Source organism: Grus americana, chromosome 3, assembly GCF_028858705.1.
Source record: "Grus americana isolate bGruAme1 chromosome 3, bGruAme1.mat, whole genome shotgun sequence".
Taxonomy (NCBI): Eukaryota; Metazoa; Chordata; class Aves; order Gruiformes; family Gruidae; genus Grus; species Grus americana.
Genome location: NC_072854.1, coordinates 54,874,448 through 54,898,321, shown reverse-complemented (window position 1 = coordinate 54,898,321; position 23,874 = coordinate 54,874,448). Strand labels below are relative to the sequence as shown.

Below are 23,874 nucleotides of genomic sequence, written 5' to 3'. Positions count from 1 at the left end.
GCAGAATGGCTCATGACATCAGTTTAACAAAAATGACCTTGCACTGCCAGATTTAGAGAGAGGCCCCCTTTGAAATGACATTTTCAGATACCTTTCTTGCAAAAAAATATTAGGCACCCTGCCAACAAAGTGGCAACTTTTGCAGAGTTAGAGAATACAAAGTCTAATGAGAAGCTTTTAACTTTGATAGCTGACTCGGAGAGAACTTTTCCATTAAAATTACAACAAACACCTGCAGCCAAGGAATAAGACGAATGTTTTGTTTCGGTTTATTGGCTACCGGGCTTCTAATGTTTACAATGTGAACTATATTACAAAACTGCGGTACTATTAGGGTCTTCTGCTGTGGGGTTTTTTGGGGGGCGAGGCAGTACTTTTGCAGGCCAGGGAGATAAGTGTAAACAACAGTACTGAAAACTGACTGGCTGCACACGGTCAGAGAATATATGCTGTACTAAAGAGCAAGGCTTGTCAGGGAGATGAAAGAGCCCTGGCATGTGTTCGTATTCAGCCAGTTAGATAGTACAGCAAAAACCTCAAGGCAAACGGTTTCATTAAACATTAATTTGTGAAGCACTTCAAAGTTAAGGTTAAGGCTTGCTTCTGTATAATACATAATATTATTCATCATCTAAAAAGTTGTTTTGGATGCAATTAAGGAATAATCCTACGGCTCTCAGCAGAGCAATTCAATGGAATTCAGGGAGGTCTTGCATCATTTAACACAGAGGAACATACAGCAGAAGAAGGGCTTGCAAGGCGCTCTCCCTTTAAATTTGACAGATCTGAGGGGAAAAAAGTTGGGTAGGGGCTTACAGCATGGCCTTTGATTCATTTGCTTTAGCATTTCAAGCTTACCAAAGTAGTTTAGTTGCTGGAAGACAGCTAGATGTTGTTTATAGTCATTCATGGTGTGGTGAAAATTGAACGAATGGTAACTTTCACAGCAAGACCAGTTGGAAAGTTTTGCATAGGATGGGCTACTCTTCAGCCTTATCTCCAGCTCCTTCCTCGCTCCTCAGCTGAAGCTGCTGCTGTTGCATTAATTGCTTGGGAGCAGCAATGAGAACCTTTTTCCAAGAAAGTACCCCGTGAGCAGAGGTCGGGGGGGGCTGCGACCCCAGAGAGGATGGCGGTGTGGAAGCCAGCACGCCGAAGCAGAGCGCCTGTCCTTGTGTCCCCAGCGCTCCTCCTGCCCGAGGAGCTGGCTGGGTGGCACAGTCCCTGCTGGCGACGCGGGGCAGAGCCTTCCCGCAGGGCAGCTGGCACTTATGGGGTCAGCAGACGAAACTGCTAACGCTATCTGCACGTACCCTTCAGTAGTTACTTCCTTTCGGTGTCAAGGAATAAACATGGTTAATAGTGCAACATTAATTCAACTGTAAAGACAAAAAATGCTTAATCTATGCTTAAAAATGTCCTTATTTTGTACAACACTTGGGACTATTCAGGGCAGTTATGATTTCACAACACAAGCTGAATTCATGAAACATACAGGAAATCCAACCAGCAGGTTATTTTTGCTTGTAATTTTTGTGAAGTACTTTGGAAAGCACTTACAGATGTAAGTATGTAAGAATATACTTTCTCCTAAAAAGAATGACCTTTTCTTTACATTCTACTTGCTCCTCAGACTTCACTCAATGCAGCACGCTATGCTGTACAGTTGCTCGATGCATGCTTGTAACAAGAAGTCCTAAAAATCACTATAATTTCAAGAACTGCTTTGCAGACCTATTTCCTGTAACAGCTGTAGTATTGACCATGTCTCCAAATTCCCTGCTGTAAAGCAACTATTTCAGAATCTCACCTAGTTCCTTTACTAGACATCAACTACTGTGCACCACTGGAAGGGAAAAAAGAAGAGGAAAGATGTAGAAACTTGAATAATTTGTTAAGAGAGTACTAGTCACCATGAATGGGGGCTCTCACATTGGGACGATGCATCATACAGACAGCTTTAATATTCTTTGGTATCAAAATTACAAATTAACAGCAGCGAGCCACCGTCGCTGACTTTATTAAAAACCGTCTGAGGTGAGAGAGCAGCATACTGAACACTTATCTCTAGAGCCAGCTACAGTTTGGAAACTACTATTAACATTTATAGGCAAGTTGTACCTGAGCAAGCAATAACTCAAAATGCACCAGAGACACCCAAACAGCTCTTCAAGAGCCAGCTTGATGCTGGCAAGCGTGAAGTTAGGTGTACGCCAATTTGGTGAAAAGCCATACAAGTTCCTCTGCATTCACTGTCCACTGAGTTGCACGGTAACAAAGTTTTGGTATCATCCAGGGTATACCAGAGTTACTTTCAATAACATGACAGTTTTCTTACCAGGAGCTTGCTTATCTAAGGAAACAGAGTGCCTGCAGCACTGGGTAAGGAAAGAAGGAAGAAAAACCTGAAGGATGTGATAACAGACAATACAGAAGAATCTCTGTTGCAAAATAACTGAGCAAAAAATTTCTGTCAACAGTTGGAAATTTGAGGCCCAAGTGTTAATTTGCAAGCTTACTGAAAACTCACCACTGTCTGTGCCCAGCACGCTCTTTCGCTGTGGAGCGGAGCGTGCCAACCAGCCGCAGCAGTGCTCCCCACCGTCGCTTTCCTCTGAAGCGTGCACAGTTGAACTGCGGCCACAGCAGACTATTTGCTGTAAACTCCCTTCTCTGTAAAGTAACTTGTCTGCCTCCCTGAGATTTCCATTTCACAGTGCAGCTGAGGTTGGAAGGCACCTCTGGAGATGATCTAGTCCAACTTCCATCCTGCCCACCCCCTTGCATCCAGTCAGGTTTTGAAGGAGACTCCACAACCTCTCTGGGCAACGTGCTCCGCTCTCTGACCACCCTCACAGCATTGTTTTTCTGATGTTTCAATGGATTCTCCTGCATTTCAATGTGTGCCCATTGCTTCTCAGCCTGCCACTAAGCACCGCTGAGAAAAGTCTGGCTGTTTTCACTCTGCCTCCATCATATATTTATAAACATTGGTGAGATCCCTCCTGAGCCTTCTCCAGGCTGAGTCGTCCCAGCTCTCTCAGCCTCTCCTTGTACAACAGATGCTCCACTCATCATCATCATGGCCTTTTGCTGGACTAGCTCCAGTAAGTCTGTGTGTCTCTTGTACCAAGGAAGCCCAGCACTGGACCCAGCACTGCAGACGTCTCACCAGCTCCAAGCAGGAAGGATCACCTCCCTTGACCTGCTAGCAACACTCTTCCTAATGCAGCCTGGGAGACTGCTGGCCTTCATTGCAGGCTGGCTCATGGTCAGCTTCTTACCCACCAGGACCCCCGATGCTTTTTCAAACCTTGCCCACACACACGAGCTTCCCCTTTCAAAAGCGGGTCATGCCCAGCACCCCGGGGACGCTCAGATTGTGGAGGTTTCTTCCGCACAGCACCTTCCCTCCACCCTGGCCGAAGGAGAGGGCTGGCAGGAGGCCCAGCCCAGCCCAGGGCTCAGGGCTGACTCAGCAGCAGGGAGAGACTTTTCAGTAGCCAGGAACAAGTTTAGCAAGTTCCCAGGACTAGCAAAGAGGTATTTTTATGGTAAACGCTTTTCTAGAAAAGATTTCATAACAGCTTCTAAGAAGTTGGAAGTGTAGGGAAAAAAAATAAAAATTGTCCAGTTCTTACCCTACAGAAAGCAATTTAAGAGGTGTGCAAAGGAGCAGGCCATTTGAAGTTCTCGACTTTCCCAGAGCGATGTAGCAAAATGGATGAGGCTACATCTCCCCAGTCAAACCTGCAAAAGTATTCATGTATCACCATAGGCTGTAGAAAGATTATAGTCTTTTATTGATTTCTTGTTTTACAGATTCAGATTTAACTTTCAATAATAAAGTTCAATAAATTGATTCCCTAACCATAAAAACTTGTTTTACACATTATGTACAGGTACCCAGAGACGACGGCCATACAGCATGTCACAGCTATACCACAGACCTTCACACAGAACAAGCCGGGGAGAGGCGCTGACTGCCATGACGTACATTCAGAGATCAAGTTGTGGATACGCACAGTGCTTTTGGCACAGCTGACTGAAGATTGCCCACACAGGGACAGTAAAATAATCCCAACTAAGTGATAATGTGGATTAGTTCAACTACATTAATTCCAGGAGGAACACTTAATTCACAATTAAACTAGCCATCAGCAGAGATTTGATTAAGTAGAATCAAATGCAGCTGAACTAATCATTTTAGTTTCATTAAGCACTCCTCTGTAGACAAATCCTAGACCTTGAGATCTGTCTCCAATACAGAACAAGTCTTTTTAGCTGAGATATGCAGAAGTTTGAGGACTGAGGAGCTCAGGTATTAGGAGTATTCTTTGGCAGTTTGATACAAATATAAAAAATAGATTACTTTTGACAACTAAACTAAGCTTTTCCCATTTTATATCTTTACTGCCAGCACCAGAACTGCTTCAGTGACACAGTAACACTTACATATGGTAATTTAAACACAACCTCACATTTTAATGAAACAAAACTTGTATCACAGATAAACTTCAATACTCAAGATACCCTCTAACAGGCTAGCTGCTCCCCACAAAAAAAGTGAGAAAACTTTTCTCTGGCAATAACAGAACCCATGAACTGTTAAACAACTGGTCATCATCTCCACAATACAGTAATTAGCAAACATCGAAGGCTAGTCTGCAAAAGGCAGCCAACTGTACTCTGAGCATTCCAGCTCATATGCAATGTTATTGGATGTCAAAACCATTAGTTAATTAAGCATGTCTTTCCCTTTTATGAGATAAAGTAGAACACAGCGCTCTCCTGTAACTGCAATCTTATCTTAGTATGATGGGAAACTGCAGCTAAGAGTTTATGCAATCTGCTTTTAACATTACATCAAGCTACAACAGTTAAAATACACTGTTTCACAATGAAGCAGACATTCACTTAAAATCTGGCAATTCCCTTTTAGAAGCAGTTGTTTTCCCTTCTATTCACATGCCTATCCTGAAAGAGATAAAGCCAGATTCATTTTGAAGAGGGGGAAAGAAAAAAAAAAAAAAAAGCACTTCCAGAATGAAGTGTCCAATAGCTCTACAGCCTGCAGGGCAGAAGGCTGCAATATTAATGTTTGTCTCCAGTAACACAGCTCTAAAGATATTGCTTTGTCCAAATGCTGCTATAAAAACTTTCAATTTCAAATTACTTCCAACAACAGGAATGTAACTGGAATAGGGCATTCCACGATGAAGACCACTTAGCTATGTATCTACTTAGCTATCTCAGCTCTGAGACTGTAGTCCAGCTTCAACTTCATCTTCTTGTCTGCTGCAGACTCCCATTCAAACTTCTACTGTGCAGTTCAGGACAAGCCTAACAAGGGGCTGAAGCAGCCTCCCCTGCTGGGTGCGTGGGCACAACTGGCCACGGAAGCAGACCGAATCCATCTTCAGATTTTTCAACAAATGGTGCCAGAGCCTTAGCCAGCTTGTCACCTTAAGTGATGGGGAAAGTAGGTACACAAACAATACATAGTACTGTTTGGGCTTATTCCCTATAGAAAGCTGACCTGATGCTAAGAGAATTTTCACTCAGGGCTGTAGGAATACTTTGATTTTACCTCTTAAAACAAAGAGAGGATGGATAGTGCTACACAGACTGCCTAATCCACTTACCATAGAAGCTCCCATTCCTTTTACAGAAACTTCTCAGTATTTCTATAACTTGATACCTACTGCTGGCTTAGTCATCACAGCCAAGCAGCAGCCTCTATCCTTGCAGTTAACAGAACTGACCCCTCTGGAACTCACACATTATATTGTAATATATCTGAAGATAAACCAGGTGATTAGCTCTGAAATATGCCTGACCATGAAGAACTAAAAGGAGACAGGCGATCTCTCCCTTCAATGTAAGGGCCTTCAGGGCATGGAACTCCTATTTATGTTGTCCTGTAGATTTCACAAGGCTTAATTCTTGCATGTTCTTTTGGTCACTTGGATACAAAAGTGAGGGTAATTCAGCTTTGAACAGCTTTGCTTGCAATAACTGTCTTTCATGAAAGAAATATGTGAGTTTTCCCCTCCCCATAGATTCTCACGCATTCACACAGACTCTCTAGAAAGGTAAGACACTTTATTGAATTTGTTGATAAATTAAGAAAGGACTATGAACCAGACTTATGGGTCACAGGTGCTTGTAAACAGACATCAATTCCTTCCCACAGAAAGCCTGACTCCACATGCTCAGCCAGAAGTCACTTTCCCCAGCGCTGCTCACAGGCTGCATAGTGATGGAGGGCAGAGAAAAAGTCTTCATAGCTGATGTTCAGGTGAGAAGGCAAAGAACTGAGAAAGCAAGTTAGAAAAGTTAAAATAAGCCTTTATAAACACTGCACAGTTCATATGGACAGTCAGGAATATCACTACATAAAGCAAGCTCTTGTCTGAGTAACCTTGTGAAGTTGTTCTCAACACTGTTACTGTCGCTCAACTCCAGTAGCTGTTATTATCCTGTCACCCTCTAAATGGAAGCCTACTCACAAGAGCACATATGGCACTTCAAATTAGTGAGAAAGTTGGAGAAGCACAGGTCTGCCCAGACATTTAAGTGCCCTCAGATTTAAGAAATGAAGCAACTCTAGTCAGTTAAGTTATCACCAAAATTGGAAGTAATCCAGAGGCATGATCATCTTACATTATCCTATTTCCCTTATATCCTTAGTTTCCCTGACAGAAACCTGGAAGCCACTCAAAATCCACAACCAGAACACAGACAGAACTGGGACTGGACCACTGAGACTAGATGGTGACAGAAGTTGTTCCTTACACCTGAAGAGTAAAGCCTGCTGTTGCCTAATTGTGGCTGAAGGAGCAACAATGAATGTTTGACAGGTTTCATTTAACAATTTTTAAATACCCTCAAATCAATCTCCAGACACCTTTGTATAGACAGATCTCCTCTTCTATGTGACTTACCTTATGGAAATAGCTAAAGACTTGCTTAGTTGGATATTATTCCAACCTGTTTTACAGTATTTATAGGCAACTCACATGATCTCTGTCAATCTGATGTGCCACGGAAGGAATCCTAATGTGCTGTCCACAGGACCAAACTTCAAGACTAAATCAGGATCAGGAAATCCATCTGTACCTGTAGGAACAAGTTAAATTAGGTTTTATCAAATTCACCAGAAGACTTGTTTAATTCTAAACCCTAAGGCATCTGCTTTTTTATTAAATGCTTCTGTTTTGGGTTTTTTTTTTTTTTTTTTTTTAAGATGAAATACAGCTCCTGAGGACAAGCTAACAATTAAAATCCCAAGAGGACAGACTGGTCTTGTACCACCTGAACAGGATCAACTGAGCCAAAGCTTAGGCAGCCAGTGCAGGCCTAGCTGGGGACTGTTATTTTTACATCAGGTAGTTTTCAAAAACTTGGTAAGGAAAGCGATAGGAACAGTTACATTGTTTTGAATAACAGCAAACCTTAATACTGCTGTTTAAGCCAACTTGTTCTAGTTTTATCTTGGCAGACTTGATTTTAGTAGCATAGAACATGCTGTTCCCTGACCCATACTTACTACAGTTCTAATTCAACTATATGGAGTTGCAGTTAAGTGGAGTAAAAGGACTATTAACACAAAAAAAACCTTAAGGGGATTCCATAGAAGAGCAAATTGATATCAGACCATCAAGAAACAAGTTGTAAAAAAATACCATCAGATGAATTGTCTCTTTCTCAGTATGGAGCTAGACAGACAATTTTAAAAACAACTTTTACTATGAAACCTCAGACAAACTGTTGCAGGTGACAACTTTCTGGTTAGATGAGGAAGAACAGGGCAATATTTTTTTCCCTGTTACTAAGTGGACAGCATGACCCATCCCAGCACAGGGCCAGGTAACACTGAATGACTTCACTAGGTGCCCACACTTTTACTACTTATTCCTTAAAACCACTGTCATTCCACTACAAGAGCATCCTACTGGTCTTCTGAGGTTGAAGGCAATCAGTGTCTCCCTTCCATACACTTCTGCTATGCTTAAGCTACTCCAGGCTAAAATTAACAGATAGGCAATAAGCTTAAAATGACTAGTCTTAGTCCAGCTTTCTCTGCTAATTCTAGCAAGTTGATTAGGGCAACATGTGAAAACCGGTATAGTACCCCAAGGGGACCCAAGAAGGTAAGCTGTTCTTCATGCACCTACCTAGTTCATCTGAAAAGCATTCCAGCAGTCATAAACCTACTTTGCTATAACGCTGCAATCAGTCATGATTATTGCACGCTATTTCTTGTTACCCTTGTCATTATCCACTAATTCTACAAGTTAACTGCAAGAGTGCTTACATTGTATAATGCCTACCTTTAGCAAATAAAGTTTAGTACTGCCTATTTGCTCTGAACTTCAGATGTTATTTCTCAATTGTTTTCTCATTTGTTTAAAAACACACAAACCAGTCACAAGCCTTTTACAAGTTTAGCTATAGAAGAACTTAACTTTGGGGATAACAGAACAGAAAACTAAGATCCTATTGTATTTCACTCCACCCAGGGTTTGAAACTGAAGCTGGAGATTTCAAAAAAGTTCACATCCTCCCTCCCCACTGAATCACCACAATAGTAATCCTTTTACCAGAGGTATTTTCCCAAGCACATGCATTTCTAAGGAAGGATGAAGTATTTAGATATTACTGCCTTGTGCCACAGTCCAAATCTTATCTCAAAGTTAAGAAAAAAATTATAAATCAGAAGCCACTTATGTGTTCAGTAGCTAGCACATTAGTATGAAAGAGCTCTGCAGGGAAGCAGTGAATACTTAGAAGTGGGGACTCTGGAGGAAGTGGACAGTTTTACTCATCAGCTGATTCAGTAGCTGAGTACTCCTCAGCTGGCCAGTTCAGCAGCAGGATCTTCAACACTGCAATGGCTTTTCAAACAGGAAAAGACCTTCAGAGAGCTCAGTTAATGCTAATATTTCCTTCTGGTTCCTATCTGAAGGAAAATGAAAACGTATACTGTAGTATTACTGTCAGAACAGCCTATTCAAAACACCGTACTGAGCTTTCCACTCTGCATCCATTTCTCTACCTAAATATATCAACACTACATATACTTTACATGTGGGAGCTCCCTCAGAGCTGCTAGAGTTGCAGCACTCTTCAAGATTAGCACAGACAAGATAGAAGCATTTGGGAGCAGACTCTAAAAATAAGAGGCCAAAAGACTCAGACACTCAAGGGACAAGAATCTGGCAACATCCCTTCTAGGTCAGGAGTTCTGTGAGGGGAACTTGACAGAATTTGTAGAGCTGACAGCGCTACCCTTCACATAGATTTTATGTGAGGGCAACTTGAACAGCCTTAATTGATAGTCATGTTCTTTACTGGGAAGGCAGACAGCAAGTAGAGACAATATTATAACACAGCTGGCACCTACTTTTCTGAAAACAAGCTGGTTAGCTGAGGCATTACTCAGAAGAAAGTACTCTTACACTGAAGAAAACTCAAGCTGTAAGAATTAGAGCATGACTGGATTAAGAACCAGAAAAGGCACATGACAAGCTAGAACCATACCATTTTAGGACTTGACTTCAATAACTGCATCCTAAATATGAACAGAAAGTTAAACTACATCATCAGATATTTAAATCAATGTGAAAAACCAGAAACTTACAGAAGTCACCATGAACACAAGCCCTAAAAATATAACTACTCAAGTACTGCTTTCCAGAACTCACTCTTAACTTAGATTGGTAACTCACAGATGTTTATATTCAATACCTTTCCGTCAAGGACACACAGAAACTAAAGCTGCTTATGACTAAAATAAGTAGTTTCATAAGCTGCTGCTAAATAAGTCACGAAAGAATGGTTCTTCACCTCCAACTGTCCTAAACATTAAAACCAAGCAAATTAATAAGCAGGACTAGTTACAGATACTGTCCTTAGTTATTAGCCACATAGGTTAAGCCGCCTATTTTCAAAGTTTACAGTTTTGACAGACAAAAAGTCTAGAAGATTACTCTTTCTGTGCTCAGCTGCATGCATTACTTGAACAATATATCTGCTCAATTTAAGACTAATATTTTTAGCACATCCTGACACTTAAATGCATGGACAGAAGATAATGAACAAGTGTTTGAGAAGCTGCAGTTAAACATCACTGGCCAAAATACATATGTGGGTATCAACTGTCACCAGTTCATGAAATGAGTGACTGTTAAAGAATTATTCACTTCCTTAAATTGCCTTTGGGGTATAACAGGATAGATGTCTAAGTTACCTACACACTTCTTCAGGTGCCTTATTAAATACATTTAATTCTGTTACAGTGAGAAGCTATCATGTCAGCATGCTGACAACAGGGATAGAATTCAGTTTGAAATTAAGATTAAAGTGTGCAAACTGCCATGGTAGTCAGTCTGCAGAGCAATTCAGCTGACCACTCGTTTGAAAAAAAAAATTACTCTAAAGTCCAGTTAATGGAAGACACAATAATGTGCCTGCAGACATCCAAGTTGAAGTGTGTGATCTGAAATATGAACCCTGCCAAGCTAATTACAGCTGCAATTAATATGCATGGATCACCTAGGAAAACTGAGCAACTATTACAGCTCTGTAGCACCACTGGCAAAGTGGAGGCTTGTTCTAAACTACTTCTCCCAGATGTGAGATTAGCACCGCCCTGCCCTTCTCATAGCTGTTGCACATAGCCATGCTCCTCAGCACAGAGTCAGTAATCTGCATGAATTAGTAGTGATGATAATTAAACTAGTGTGGGTTATACAGCAGCAAGAGATCAGCAAGTGCTCTATCATTTGCACTCAGGGTGGTAGTTAGGCAGCACTAACAGCTTTAATTGCTGTAACTAGATCTGGAAGAGACTCTCTGCCTGTACCCAGGTTTGCAGCATGCTAACTTGCAGGAAGTCAACCTAAGTTATAATAGTCTAGTTTCAGGTGATCCCAGCAGTACTTTTTCCAGAAAGCTCAACACAGAACATCCCACAGAGGTTGGAAACTCTGAAGAGCTTAGACTCTCCAATTTAGCTTAAGGTTTCTTTTTTCTGCTTTAAAAAAGTTCAAAAGGGAGTAAACCAGTAAGAAATTTTAGTAGAAGCCTGAAAGCAATAATCATAACTACCCAGATAGACTAAGCATCAAGATGTATACATTCTAAGCAATAAATATATTGGAAACCAAATGCGTTATAAACAGAGTACTCTTTCCCCTCCTCCCCACAGACCAGGTCATACTTACTACTTAATAAGTTGTTTAACACATTCACATCCAGGTCTGTGTATGTTCTTTGCTGCTGTGCTACCAACTGACAAAAGTTCTGAGCAGCTTTTACTATGTCTGCTTTTCCATCTTCCGGAGACAGCACCTTCAATGTAGATTGGCAATTTAAAACTGAAAGTACAAAACACAGTTTAAAAGCAACAGAAATATAGTTGTTTTGAATGTGCTATAGATATTCACAGGATATGATTGAAAGTAACTTGTAGTTTACTTCATATATTATAAAACTAGTCATAGATATTACCTCATCCATCTCTTACAGAGGTGGGTAAGTGTCTTCTGGATTTGCTCTATTACTAAAATGCAAGTTTAAAGCAACTATTTTGAGGAGTCTTGTGAAAAGTGGTTTAATTCGTGTCAGTCTTGAAATGTAGAATCTTCCAAGGAATATGCATTGGTCTTACGCTGTCAGGCAAAGCAGTGAGAGGAAGGTGCCTAGATAGTAACGTAGGAGGTGGTAAGCAACGTAGAAAGACTTGCAGTTCAGGGAAAGGAAAAAAAGATCCAATTCCTCCCCTAAAAGAAGAAGGTGTTTTAACAGCTAGTGTGGACATTCATGTGACACAATGATTAAGCTAGGGCCCTCCCTGAATTTGATCACAGGATCTTTCAGCAGCACTTCAAAATTGATGCAAGAGTTACAATATTAATCTAAGATTGCTACAGAGAAGCAAGGAACCAGATAACAGTACCAGAATTCATCCATTAATCTGTAATTATGTCTGTGACTTAAGAGAACATTTCACGACAATCTTATTGTCTACACTATTGTGAGTTAAGTCATCTCACACTACATGACTCGCACCTTTATCAGTTCTGATAAGTACCGAAGAGGTAAACTTACCAAGGAAGCTGACAGCTACAGATAGTGTACTAAACCCAGGCTGAAGTGTGTGGACACATTAGACTTACACAGAACTTATGATAGTTATAACCAGATACTTAAAAATAGCGTTTCTTAAAACTGCAGAATCTGACTGCAGAAGACCACAGAACAGAGTCAGAAGACTCATAAGAACACCTAAACCCCCTCAGTCTATCCAAAGCCACCACAATGAAAATAATTGTTCCTTGATATTGTTTGATTTGTCATGTCCCATGTTAAAGGATATTTCTTTTTAACAGTATTCATAAGTGTAATACATGTTATTTTGCTTCTCAAAAGTAGTGAAAAGTTGCAGTTTAATATTATAAACCAGACAGATGTCAGCTTGTTCAGTTCAAAGTACAAAGCATCTGATCTGACTGTGGAACCTTCTAAGTGAGAATGAAAAATTCTAAAGAGAACAGAGAACACCTCTGCTTTTCATAGTTTCTAACATTTAGGTCTTGGGGAATCTTTTGTGCATCCTTTCAGTCAGCAAATTCGAGTAGTCTTTCAGTAGTTCATTTGATTGGGATGTAACTATCCCTACTTAGGTAAGTGCGGCTAAGTATGCTAGAGTTTAAGACATTAACAACCTGCCTACCCTGTTTTCTGCTGGTTATTTCAACCTTCACAGGAATAACGAGAAATATGAAACTTGAATGTTTCCATGTAAGTGCTAGCACCTTAGCCTAAGTTGTTTGTAAGGCAAGTTTATGCTACAACATTGGACTTTACACTGGAAAATTGCCACAAAGGATCTCACCATCCTATCAGCTCTTCCAGGGGAGGCAAAACTCAGCCAGCAGCATCTTAAATGCAGCTAAACGTACTACAGCTTGTGAAGTATAGTCTTAAGTCTTTCAACTATATGATTGTCTTAAAATGTAAGGGTTGAGGGGGTTTTTGTTATGAGACCTATTTAAATATTATGAGTTGTAGTTAGGAGAGCTGTAAGTATCAGCCTATCCCTCCAAGGCAAAGGCCTGCTTCAGTAAGTACATGCTGGTGATTTACTACATTTTGAACAGACTTCTAGCTTTGCGTTAGTCAGCATACCTAAATGAATACTTACAGCTAATAGTATTGACTAAGGAACATTAACCCTGAAGCATATTCCTCTTTTCCACTTTACCACACACAAAAGCTGCTATCACAGAATGTTTTGTTTTTAACTTACACCCTTTACCTTCCTGGTGTCGTTATATACTGCCATGACAACCAGCAGTTTTGCTCTTTCCCTTCTTCTCCACTTATACCTCAAAGTTTGGAAAGATGGAATTGCACACATTGTTAACTTGACATCAGTTCCCTTACACTTACTCCAGTGCTTTTACAACTCACTCAAAATAATTCATCTCACTGAAATAGTGGGGAGTTGAGCTACACTGATGCATTAAAGGGATCATAGCACAACAGCTGAGCTAAAGGGAAGACCAGACTACCCAGTAATGATCACTACGGGAAGGAGAGAGCAACGCTTCACTATTAGTTAAGAACAAATAAGCACAAAGTTTAATAGTAGCCCAGGAAGGTTGCATGTGTTCTGATAATCAGTGCTTAATGAAGGAAAAGGTCACTGTACACAGGAACATGTTCAAGTAAAAGTAGAGTTATGATTTATATAGAGTCATACCTCACAATTCATCTTACCTTGATTAGCTTTGTCTTGATTTGCAAATTCCACTGTGTACTTGGAGCAATCTAGTCCTAAGAGTTCTTGCTGCTGTTTTAAAATTTCATCCATCAATCTTGAATTATTCCTCTTGAAAATACCTTTAAAAAAGGTTGCATGTCAGCCAACTCCTATAAAGTGTGCTACAAAATAAACCTGACACTAGGCAAGAAGGAAGAATCAGGTAGTCAGTACTGGTTTCAAACTGGAGTTCACAAGTACAATAAGAATCCAAAACAAATGCTACTGCACATGACTAATTTCAGTGACCTTGGAAAGACAACTCATGTGCTTTTGTTCCTCTTTCACTCAGCAAGCTGCAATTGCATTAGGGATAGTTTAAGACTTACTTTATTATCCTTAGTATGCTAGCAATAGTTTGAGATAGCAATACCCTACCAGCACAGGACCACCAAGTCAGATTAACACCAAGTTTCTTTAATGCCCACACTGCTGTGGATTTCCAGCTTAAGTCTCCCACACCACTAAGGCTGCAGACTAACAAAGCAAGTGACCACAAAGCAAGAGCCAGAAGACTAAATCATCATGTCAGGCCACAGTAACTGTCTACTCTTATGCCATGGCCAATGCCATGGATTTCCTAATAAGAGGATTTCACAAGCTGTATATTCCAAGGAGTTAATGCAGTCCCCAAGGCCTTTTTATACTTATGCATTTATGGCAGACATATTTTGAAGGCAGGAGATTACAAAAACTTGCTTAACCAAACATACTCAGGTTCCTGTTCTAAAATAAATTCTAGCTCCTGAAAGCCACAACACAACTATTTCTAATTAAAAGCCATAGTAAAAAATTGTTACAGCTTAAATATTTGCAATGCAAAAGTATGGCTAGGCATATTTACTTAGGAACTGATAACATTTACCACATTGTATTCAGGGGTTGTTACTAAGAGCCTAAGTTTCATTCAGAAGTCTTACATCAAGCACTTCTGTTGACCAGTCCAAAAATGCCCACACTAATCTTACAAGAAATAGTGAACTTGTGTACAATATTATGATCAGGCTTATGATTTATCACCTAAACCTGATTCTGGGATTAGAACAACAAACAGCAGGTTCCACATCAGTAGTGGTCAAACAGTGTGTAAGTATTGGGTTAAGACCATAATACATTAGGAGTTAGTTTGTAACATTAATGATACAATGCATTTAACATGCTAGCCTTTGGGCGTAATGAGTTAGTATTTTTAGACAGGCTTCATTAGAGGTTTTAATAGGTGGTAAAGCATCTGGATTTCCTCCCATCCTGGATACTTCCTTCAAAAAATTAATTTAATTACACAAGTGTTAGTGATGCTTATAACTGACTTCACAGATTGACAGACAAGCAAATCTCCGTAAGGAAGTAACCCTGATAGACAAAAGTGTTAGAATGCTTTCACTAAATCTAAAATTAAATTGTTACACTTTGTACTCCTGCTTGCTACTGTATGTTCATACATATTAGGAGGTGAGAATGCTGCTTTGAATAATACCGTTTGATACAACTCTGCTTGCATAAGTCTCTTTTGTACTAGAATTAGGACTGATTGTCTTCCTCAGACTTAAGGTCAGCAGCAGTGCAGCTACCGCAACTGCTAATCCTGCACTGTCTTCAAGTAAGATCTGTACAAGGTTGCATGTGCCTCACCTCCAAGAGTCACTTGACTTCCATCCACTTTTCAAGATGAGGAAAAAACCCACCTATGTTCAATATTCAGAAGAGTTGGCATAATTAGGAAAAGTTCCTAATCTGGGAAACAGACAGCTGCTCTCTTCTTACCCTTCCTCACTCACTGACATCAATTCTTTTCTCATGAAAAGCTGCTTCCTATTCCTGTCAAAAATTGGAAGGACATATTTAAGAATCTGCACTCCAGCTCTAAAGTAAGTGAAGACATTGAGGATAACAGGTAGGAGAATAGACTAAGGTGCTTACTGCTCAGTAAAAAGGGACATCAGATATAGGATTTGGTCCAGGCTCTGAAGTGAAGGTCCTTAATACACACAGTGGATGCTGAAGACATGCTAGATACATTCTTAAGGTTTAACTGACTATCATCAGCATTTCCCCTCTACTCTCCTCATTTATCTTACCCACCTCCTTAGTTGTTCAAACCTGGGTCCTGTGTTGCTCTTGGAATAGCAGTTTAACAAACTGGAACCTACTGTGACTATACAGTACAAGTACAGTATATCTTTCTTGGAAAGACCTCCACATCTAAATTTCAACTGATCCACCAACCTTGACACACCTGCAGTTTTCCTGCAGATAAAATCCTGAAGCACATCAGAAGGTAGTAAACATCCAAACTAACTGAAATCTTCATTTAAAACTAATAGCATTTGAGAACTTTACTCCTTCGGTGCTTTGTCTCTCACTCAGTGCACAAGAGACTTATGAATGCACAGGATAGCAAATACTGTCCTGCCAGAGGCAATGTACACAGGCCAAATTCACATTTGAGTTTAAAAGTTATGTTACATGCTTGTGGCTCCAATATACACTCCCTTTCCTTATAGTATCTCAAAACCCCATTTGTCTACAAGGTTAATTTTTTAAAACTTGGAAATATATCCAAGTTAGTTCTGGAAGATGCTGTTGCTAACTTATACATGATAAGTATAATAAACAAGAGTGCATGAGTAGACCAACTCATTAACAATTCAAGTGTGCCTAGGCAACAAAACTTAGTCTTGATTTAACACTACCTTCCGATTTTGTTCAGTCTTCCACGTAAGTTCAAATCAAGTCCATAATATGATTTTAACATTATAGAAAGTTAATGTTTGACAAGAGGTCTAATAAATTTTAGCAATACAATAGCTGTTTGCTGTTAAGCGGGGAAAATTTCAGCCCTACTACTGTTTCTAAAAGGAAACACAAACATGAAATTGTCACTATTATTTCTCATTAGAAACATTTTTTGGTTCTGAAAAGCAGAAACAGTTTTTGTTCAGTCAGAACTCTGGAATCTTTGCAAGCTGGTGCAAACATGTATATTCCAGCAAATGAAGTGTTTTCAAAATTATACATATTTAAGCACTATAATTCCCAAAGTAAGAGAGTATAAAACTTCAGGTGGTGGTTTGTTTTTTTTTTTTTCTTTAACTACTGAGCATTTATGAGCTGTTGCCAAGGATAATTCCTGGTTTTACAACATAAACTGCAAACCTGCTATTGATCATTAGTTCCCATTAGAGCTGAGGCAAACCAGAAGTGTTTCAGCTTCCTGCAGCACTCCTCCATTACACAGGTCTTTTCCAGGACACATACCTTTTGCTCAGTTTTGCAATAGTTACAAGCCATGCCCCCTTTGAAGTCAATGGTGGCATGGCAGCATTTTAGGGTTACAGACTGACAAATGCAGTTTGTAATTAAGAGGCTGTGAGTTCAGCAGAAGCAAGACTCAAGAGTGACAGGAATTGTGAACTGGAGGGGAACAACTGGCACAGAGAAGGACCAGGTGGTGTCAATCATTTGTTTGCCTGGCCAGGCTACCACAGCCACCACCTGTTAATGCCTTGGTAGCATCTCAAAGTTCAACATTCTCACCTGTCTGGCTTTTTAAAAGCAGCAGAATCAGGTAAAGCACAGAATAAGAATGAGCTCTTCCTTACAAAGGAACACCTTAACCAAAGTTAAGCCTAGGAAAAAAAAATATATTTCCACAGCATTTCAGTTATTTACTTTTTCTCAACTCCCCTCCTGTGCCAACAAGGGAAGAGCCAGCCATAAGGTAATAAGTCTGTTTAAAGCATCAAAGTATTAACAGTTTGAGAAACATCAAATCATAACCCAATTCAAATAATGTACACGCAAGAAACTGTCTTAACACACGAACAACTTCCACCTACATCCTTGTGTTGGATCATGCTGGTAGATAATGGAGGAAGGCACAGTTTGAAACGTTACACTGGACCTCACAGGATATGGAGAGCTAGAAAAACATATTAGGCTTGTCTATTCCAAGAGTCTAGAAAAAATATAATCCAAGTTTGAAAGTGGCTGAAGTCACTCAAGTTTCATCCACATTAAAGCCACTTAAGCTAGCACTAACCCAACAGGAAGAATTGAACTTTGAATTTATAATCTGTTAGGTTACCATTCCTCCCACATTTCTTCTTGGAGGGACATTCTGTACCAGGAGAACAAGAGCTCATTAGCAATCAAGAGGAGAGATACTACTTTCAAACTACCCATGCCTATAAGGAGATTACCTTCTAGAGATTAGCATTAGCTCTTTTATTAAGTGTGGTCTGAGGACTCCTCCCAACTCAGCACCAAAACATAATTGTTTGAACATGAAGTTTCAAATGGGTGAAGACCCACAGCAGATGCCATCTGACACTGGTATCTCACAAAAGTGTTCTGGTAATACACAACCACAACATATTTATCTCCTCCAGTGAACACCCAGAAAGTTTTATGGATTGATCAGATGAGCTAAACTACTAAGTAATTCGGAAGAAATTAAAAGCCTATGTTTGAGGCTAATGAAATAATTTCTTTTGCTTACTGTAGTGCTCTATCCTTTCAAAGAATTCCTATGAGAAAACTGGTCAGAAGTAAAGCAGTTCACTGGTAAGCTAAACTCAAAATGAAGAAACTCAAGTTCTCAATACAGTCGTACTATGGGCTTTAAGAAACCTTCAACCTGAAGCATCTATTCAGGAGCCCAAAGTACTCAAATACCAAGCTCCCAAAAAGAACTCTAGACTCATCCCAAACTATTTCAGGAAAGCTTCACTGATGGACAGAAGTAACACTCAAGCAAGCTCTCTTGAGTGGCAAAGTAACTTTAACAGAAGAAAGTTAAAGTATATGACACTGGTCAAAGGCTTCTGCTCCCCAGAAGATATATTAACTGCGACTATATAATTGCATAATCACTGCCTTCCAACTGCAAGAAAGCTGCACTATTTCCTCAGAGCTAAGGTCTTGATCAGCATGGCTGGATTGCTACCAAGTAACAGGATTGGCAATACACAAGTCCACAGCAATAAATCCTTCATCAAAATACTAAAATTTTAGTCAATCTCAATTTAATAACCAAGGTGCACACAGTAACATTATGTTTATTAAGGTTTTATTCTGCTGCAGATCAACAAAAACTGGGAGAATGAGAAGGGCCCCTAACCAGTAGGGGCAGTAAAAGCATGCCACCTTTGGTCTCCCAGCCTGATGGGGCAGGGGGGGGGGTGGAAATCTTAGGTTTGTGCACTGCAACTCATAGCACCATATATTTATTACAGTACAAGACAGTTACTTACATTATGGTCCTTTTGCACTCTGCAGAGACCTTTTTACCCCAGTCTTCTGGTATACTGATCTTGATGGATTCAGAGAAGACAACCAAGTACCTGATCACATTCCACAAATATCATCCACTGCATTTGTAACATACTGGGTTCTGCAATTGCGCATGAGAATAGCACAACTGCAACCAAGTTGCCCTTATAGTTACTGGTGCAGCTGCTGTAACATACTAGCATCAGCTGGGATGCAGCTACTTATTTTGACACTGAAGAATACAGAAACAACCTCCTATTAGTCATTTTGTTAAAAATATAGTAGTGCACTACTATAAACAAACAAACAGCTTATCTGGCACTTTTTAAAAGAACTTGATGCTTCCCTCTCTTCCTATAGAAGGAAGAATTAAGGACACATTTTTAATTTAAGCCTTCTACAGGAAACTGACACAGTATTTCTTCCAGAAAATGCAACCATGGAAAACCACTCCTGTAATCAAAGTTTCCTGTTGCAACAAGAAGAACCTCAGTATTACAAATACACAATGAAGAAAAAGGAAACAAATTAAAGTATACCTCACTACATCTAACACAGATTCACAGCGCTTGTCATTGTGTCAAGATGCTGTGCAAAAAGCAGTTGCGGCTGCTATTGCTGAAAACCCACTGAATGCCTTGTGAAGAACGTGCATGTGTAACAGCAGGCTATTCTCATCAAGTCTGGAAGTTTGGCAAAAGTCACTGGTTTAAAATGTTTTAGTTGCTCTGCATTAAGTCTTGCCTTCTTCAATTATGTTCCAAACTGGAATTCAAGCTGGCAATTAAACCAGCATATTCTGGTATCAAACAACTAACAGAAGAATGAACTACCAAAAAGCATTATGTTTCATCTACAGATGAGATCAAAGCTATATTTTCAGATTTCAAAGGTGTTAACAAAACCTCTTAACACGCACCTGTTGCATGAATGTAACAATACATGGAAACAGCAGCATATAATCTCCAAGATACTTTTTTTCTTAACTGCTAACAAAGACAATTATTCTGCAAGGTTATTTCAGCTACATTGCTCTTCAGAGGACATAACCTTGTCATTTCCAGTCACCATATTTGCAGTCTTGTCATAGTAAGTCTTAGAGCTGACTGGATCTCACCACACATGCTAGAGAAGCAGAAGTAGCTTCTCCACAATGAAGGAATCGGACTCTGTAACAGTGCTGGCTCCTGTCAGACAGGATCTCAGTGACAGTAGCTACCTAAGCATTGGCTGGCGCCTTCTTCCTCCTCAGAATCAAACGGTTGCACAGTGACCAATCTGAAAACCAAGACCACACAAACTCTCAGCTGGATCTGTTCCTCAGCTCTGTTCTCATGTATATGATTCATGCAGCACAGTGCAAGGGTCTAAAAAGGGACTAAGTAGACATACGTAACATGTTAGGCAATACTGCAGAGAGTTTATTTGGGGTTTGATGGAAATTAGAGATTCTGTACAATAAAATGTCTGTCTTCAGGCTATGAGGGAAACTCTCACTCTTGTTTGGTACTAATGTTTGCTCTGCAGCATTTAACCTGGTTTAGTGCTTTCCAAATTGAAAACAAAACACATCAACACATAATGGCTTTTCAGAAGGTGCTGACTGTTTTCCATGTCCTTGAGATGTTATGCAAATATTTTATACCATTCCTTGACCTCCAAAGGAGGAAGTAAGTACTGAAACACAACATAACCAAATTCCACAACAGCCCTGCACAGATGGCCAGTTTAAACTGCTAAGTGACTGGTATTAAGCCCAGTTTCTTAAAAAGATCTTAGATAATTTAGTGAAAGTTAAGCCATTTGAGTCTTGTATCACATATGAAGGACCAGATGTGAAACTGAACTATTAATGGCAGTAGATTTTAAGAAGAAAAAAAATTAAGCGTCTACAGTCTGGGAAAGACCTGCACACCTCAGATGCTTTTGCACACTTGACAATAGATTGCACCTACTTAGGTAGGATACACTGCTGAGCTTTTCCTGAGAGCGCACTAGCAGACAACTATTACAGACCGTAACTCTAACCTGCCATAAATCTACAGAGTTAATCTAATTTGCATGACATCTCTAGATAGCCATCAGAGGCAGCTCAAAACGCTGGTGTCTTGCAGTCTCACTGTTGACAGCGAGAGCACAGGGATCTTTAGCATGAAGCAAGAAACATACGATGCAGTCTCTCTCGTGTATTATTAGCCCTTCTGAGTTGATAGCTTGTCTAGTCTCAGTTAGAGATCACCTCTCAGCAGCTGGGTAGAAACCTGCACCTAATATGGCTGGTTTCACCTCCTCAATAAGAAGGGACACGTATGAGGAAGAGATTTGCTCCATGATTATTGCACAAATGTTAAATCCAAACTCTGAGCTTATCTTTAAGAAAGATACTCAGTGAAGTGGAATCAATGTATCTGCAAGAGTTCAATAGTCTTACACCTGAGACCTAGTAATGAATAAAATCACATAGCAGATACGAAAAAATACCAATGCTTTCACAAACACAGGCTCAGAGTTAACTCAAGCATCAAGTAGCACCAGTCCTCGTACCAAATGCAGACTATGTAATTTAATTTTACCACACAGACTGCAAACAGGACGCACATGTTTATGTTTAACTACCTTCCCATCCTGTCTCTTCACAGCAGAAAAAATAATACATGGAAATAAACGGCTACTCTCACCCACACACTTCTGGAAGTTCAGACATAGCTCATGAACAGAGCTTGTAAGAGTAGGTAGCCCAAAGCTCTTCTCTACTAACAGCCTGTACCCCATGCAGTCAGGGCTCTCAGATGCCAGCAGCTCCTGTCAGCCCAGGGCTGGGGACAAGGCGCTAGAAAGGCCCCACCACCTGCCCCCTAGAGTGAGTACGTGGGGTCGGGTCACCCCGACACGGGAGCTGGGGCAGGAGAGTACTCGGGGCATTCATCAGGCTTACCAGGGCCAGGAGCTCCGCACAGGCCAAGCGGCTCCAGGGGACGCGAAAGACTCCGGGAGCGGCTCCCCGGCTCGGGAAGACCCCGGGAGAGGGAGGCCCCTGGCTCCACGGTGGCGGCGCAGCGGGCCCAGGCGGCCCCTGCCTGCCAGGAGGCGCTCCCCAGGGCGGCCACCGCCCGGGCCAGGACTCGGGGCAGCTCCGCGGTACGGCCTCCTCCCCACCCCCGCCGCTCACCATTATGGTCGTAGACGCTGACATAGGAGATGCCCACCGCCATGCACCACACCACCAGGCTGGCCATGTCCGCGTAGCTCGGCTCCTCCTCGGTCACCACCAGCCCCATATGCACCGGTAGCTTCTGCAGGGCCCGCCCGTCCGCGCGCCACCGCTGCCGGCCCTGCACCGCGCCCCCGGGCCGCCGCCGCCGCGCCGCGCCGGCCTTGCGGAAGGCGAAAGCCCCGGCGGCGGGGGCCAGGAGGGCGCAGGAGGCGGCGGCGGAGGCGGCGCGACGCCAGAGCCAGGCGCGGGGTCCGGCGGCGACGCGGCCGCGCAGGCAGGCGAGCAGCGCGCGCTGCAGGCAGACCAGGGCGCGCAGCAGGGCGTGCAGCGCGCGCCACGCCAGCCCGCCCGCCCCGCTCATGGGGGGCGCGCGGCGCGGGGCGGCGGCGCCGCCGCCGCCAAACGACAGAAGCGCGCGGGGCAGCGGCGCGGGGCAGTGGCGCGGAGCCCGCGGGGGAAGGGGCGGGGGGTGCCTCAACCGCAGCGCGCCGCCTGCCTCGCCGCCGCCATCCCCTCACTGAGTCCGCGTCCCCCGCCCGGCAACCGCCGCCAGCGCAGCCATCTTCCTGCCGCCCCGCCTGATCTTTCACCTCTCACCCTGCCACATGCAAGGCGCCTGTTGGTCGACAGGCAGGCCATCGTCACTTCCGTCCGCGGAGAGCGAATGACGTGGCTTTGAGGGAAGAGACAGGGCGGGGCGAGGAGGAGAGGGGAGGCTGGGAACGGCCCGGGGCGGGGCGCGGGCGGGGTCTCGGGCGGGGCCGCGCGCCCTGGCGGCCGTGGCTGCGGCGCCCCCATCTGTGGCTGGGGCCCGGAGCCGGGCGGTGGCGGCCAGAGCCGGGGACGTGGTGTTTAAGAAGAGCTTAGCTACTCCCTGCTTAGCCTCGAGCTGCCGAGCTCGTTTTCAGGCCGGGCGGCAAGGCCCCCCCATCTTCCGGCCGTTTCAGGGGCTCATCTTAAGACCCTCCCTGCGCCCGACCCCGTGCCTTGGTCTTCTGGGCGCCTGTAGCAGCTCGTTCACGCTGGCGTTTGAAACAGCGGGAAATAGCACCACGGAGGCAGCCAGGCCTCACGGGTGTCTCTGTTAAACAGGACGCCTCACCCTCAAAGCACGCCGCAAGCACTCGCTAGGCGGTTCTGCAGCGTGGGCATGGGAAACGGGGGGAGCGCGGCCCCCGGAAACCCGCTGAGCATGTCCCTGCCGTGGCCGAGACAGTGAGGCCTCGGGGATGCGCACCCCATTCTGCAGTCTCCCACAAAACCTGCGGTTCCCAGGTTTTTGCCACCCTGGCTTGTAACGGCCCACAGATTCCAAAGATACAAATCCCACTGCAGGCAAAAGACGGAGCAAGAGCTAACAAGCTAGGCCTGTGCCGTCAGACGGATGAGTGGGCTGAAATGACACAGGGAGATATTTAAAGTACTCTGTGAAAAGAATCTGCCAATATAAAACTGAATGAAAAATTCCGTATCATGAAAATATTTTTCTTGCTCAGAAAATAACTACTTCCCAGACTTCCAATACAGCCCAACGTTTAGCCAACAAAAATAA

General features: G+C 42.4%; 1 protein-coding gene across 1 annotated transcript; it reads right to left on the bottom strand.

Moving 5' to 3' along the window:
* Positions 1-6,084: 6,084 nt before the first annotated feature.
* Positions 6,085-22,925, bottom strand: NUS1 (NUS1 dehydrodolichyl diphosphate synthase subunit). The gene is made up of 5 exons (XM_054821003.1): positions 22,278-22,925; positions 13,792-13,914; positions 11,232-11,384; positions 7,023-7,122; positions 6,085-6,317 (listed from the first exon to the last, which is right to left on the bottom strand). Exons 1-5 carry the CDS (start codon positions 22,681-22,683, stop codon positions 6,227-6,229), a joined length of 873 nt encoding a protein of 290 aa, XP_054676978.1. The 5' UTR covers positions 22,684-22,925; the 3' UTR covers positions 6,085-6,226.
* Positions 22,926-23,874: the final 949 nt, after the last annotated feature.

Bases quoted from the DNA above. Each gene is read 5' to 3' on its own strand.
- NUS1 (XM_054821003.1), bottom strand. From the start codon at position 22,683: ATGAGCGGGGCGGGCGGGCTGGCGTGGCGCGCGCTGCACGCCCTGCTG. The intron at 13,915-22,277 runs GTGAGCGGCGGG...CCTTTTTTAAAG, and splicing joins CAGCGTCTACGACCATAATG to GTATTTTCAAGAGGAATAAT. The intron at 6,318-7,022 runs GTGAGTTGCCTA...TTGCTTTCTCAG, and splicing joins ATCAGATTGACAGAGATCAT to TTCTTTGCCTTCTCACCTGA.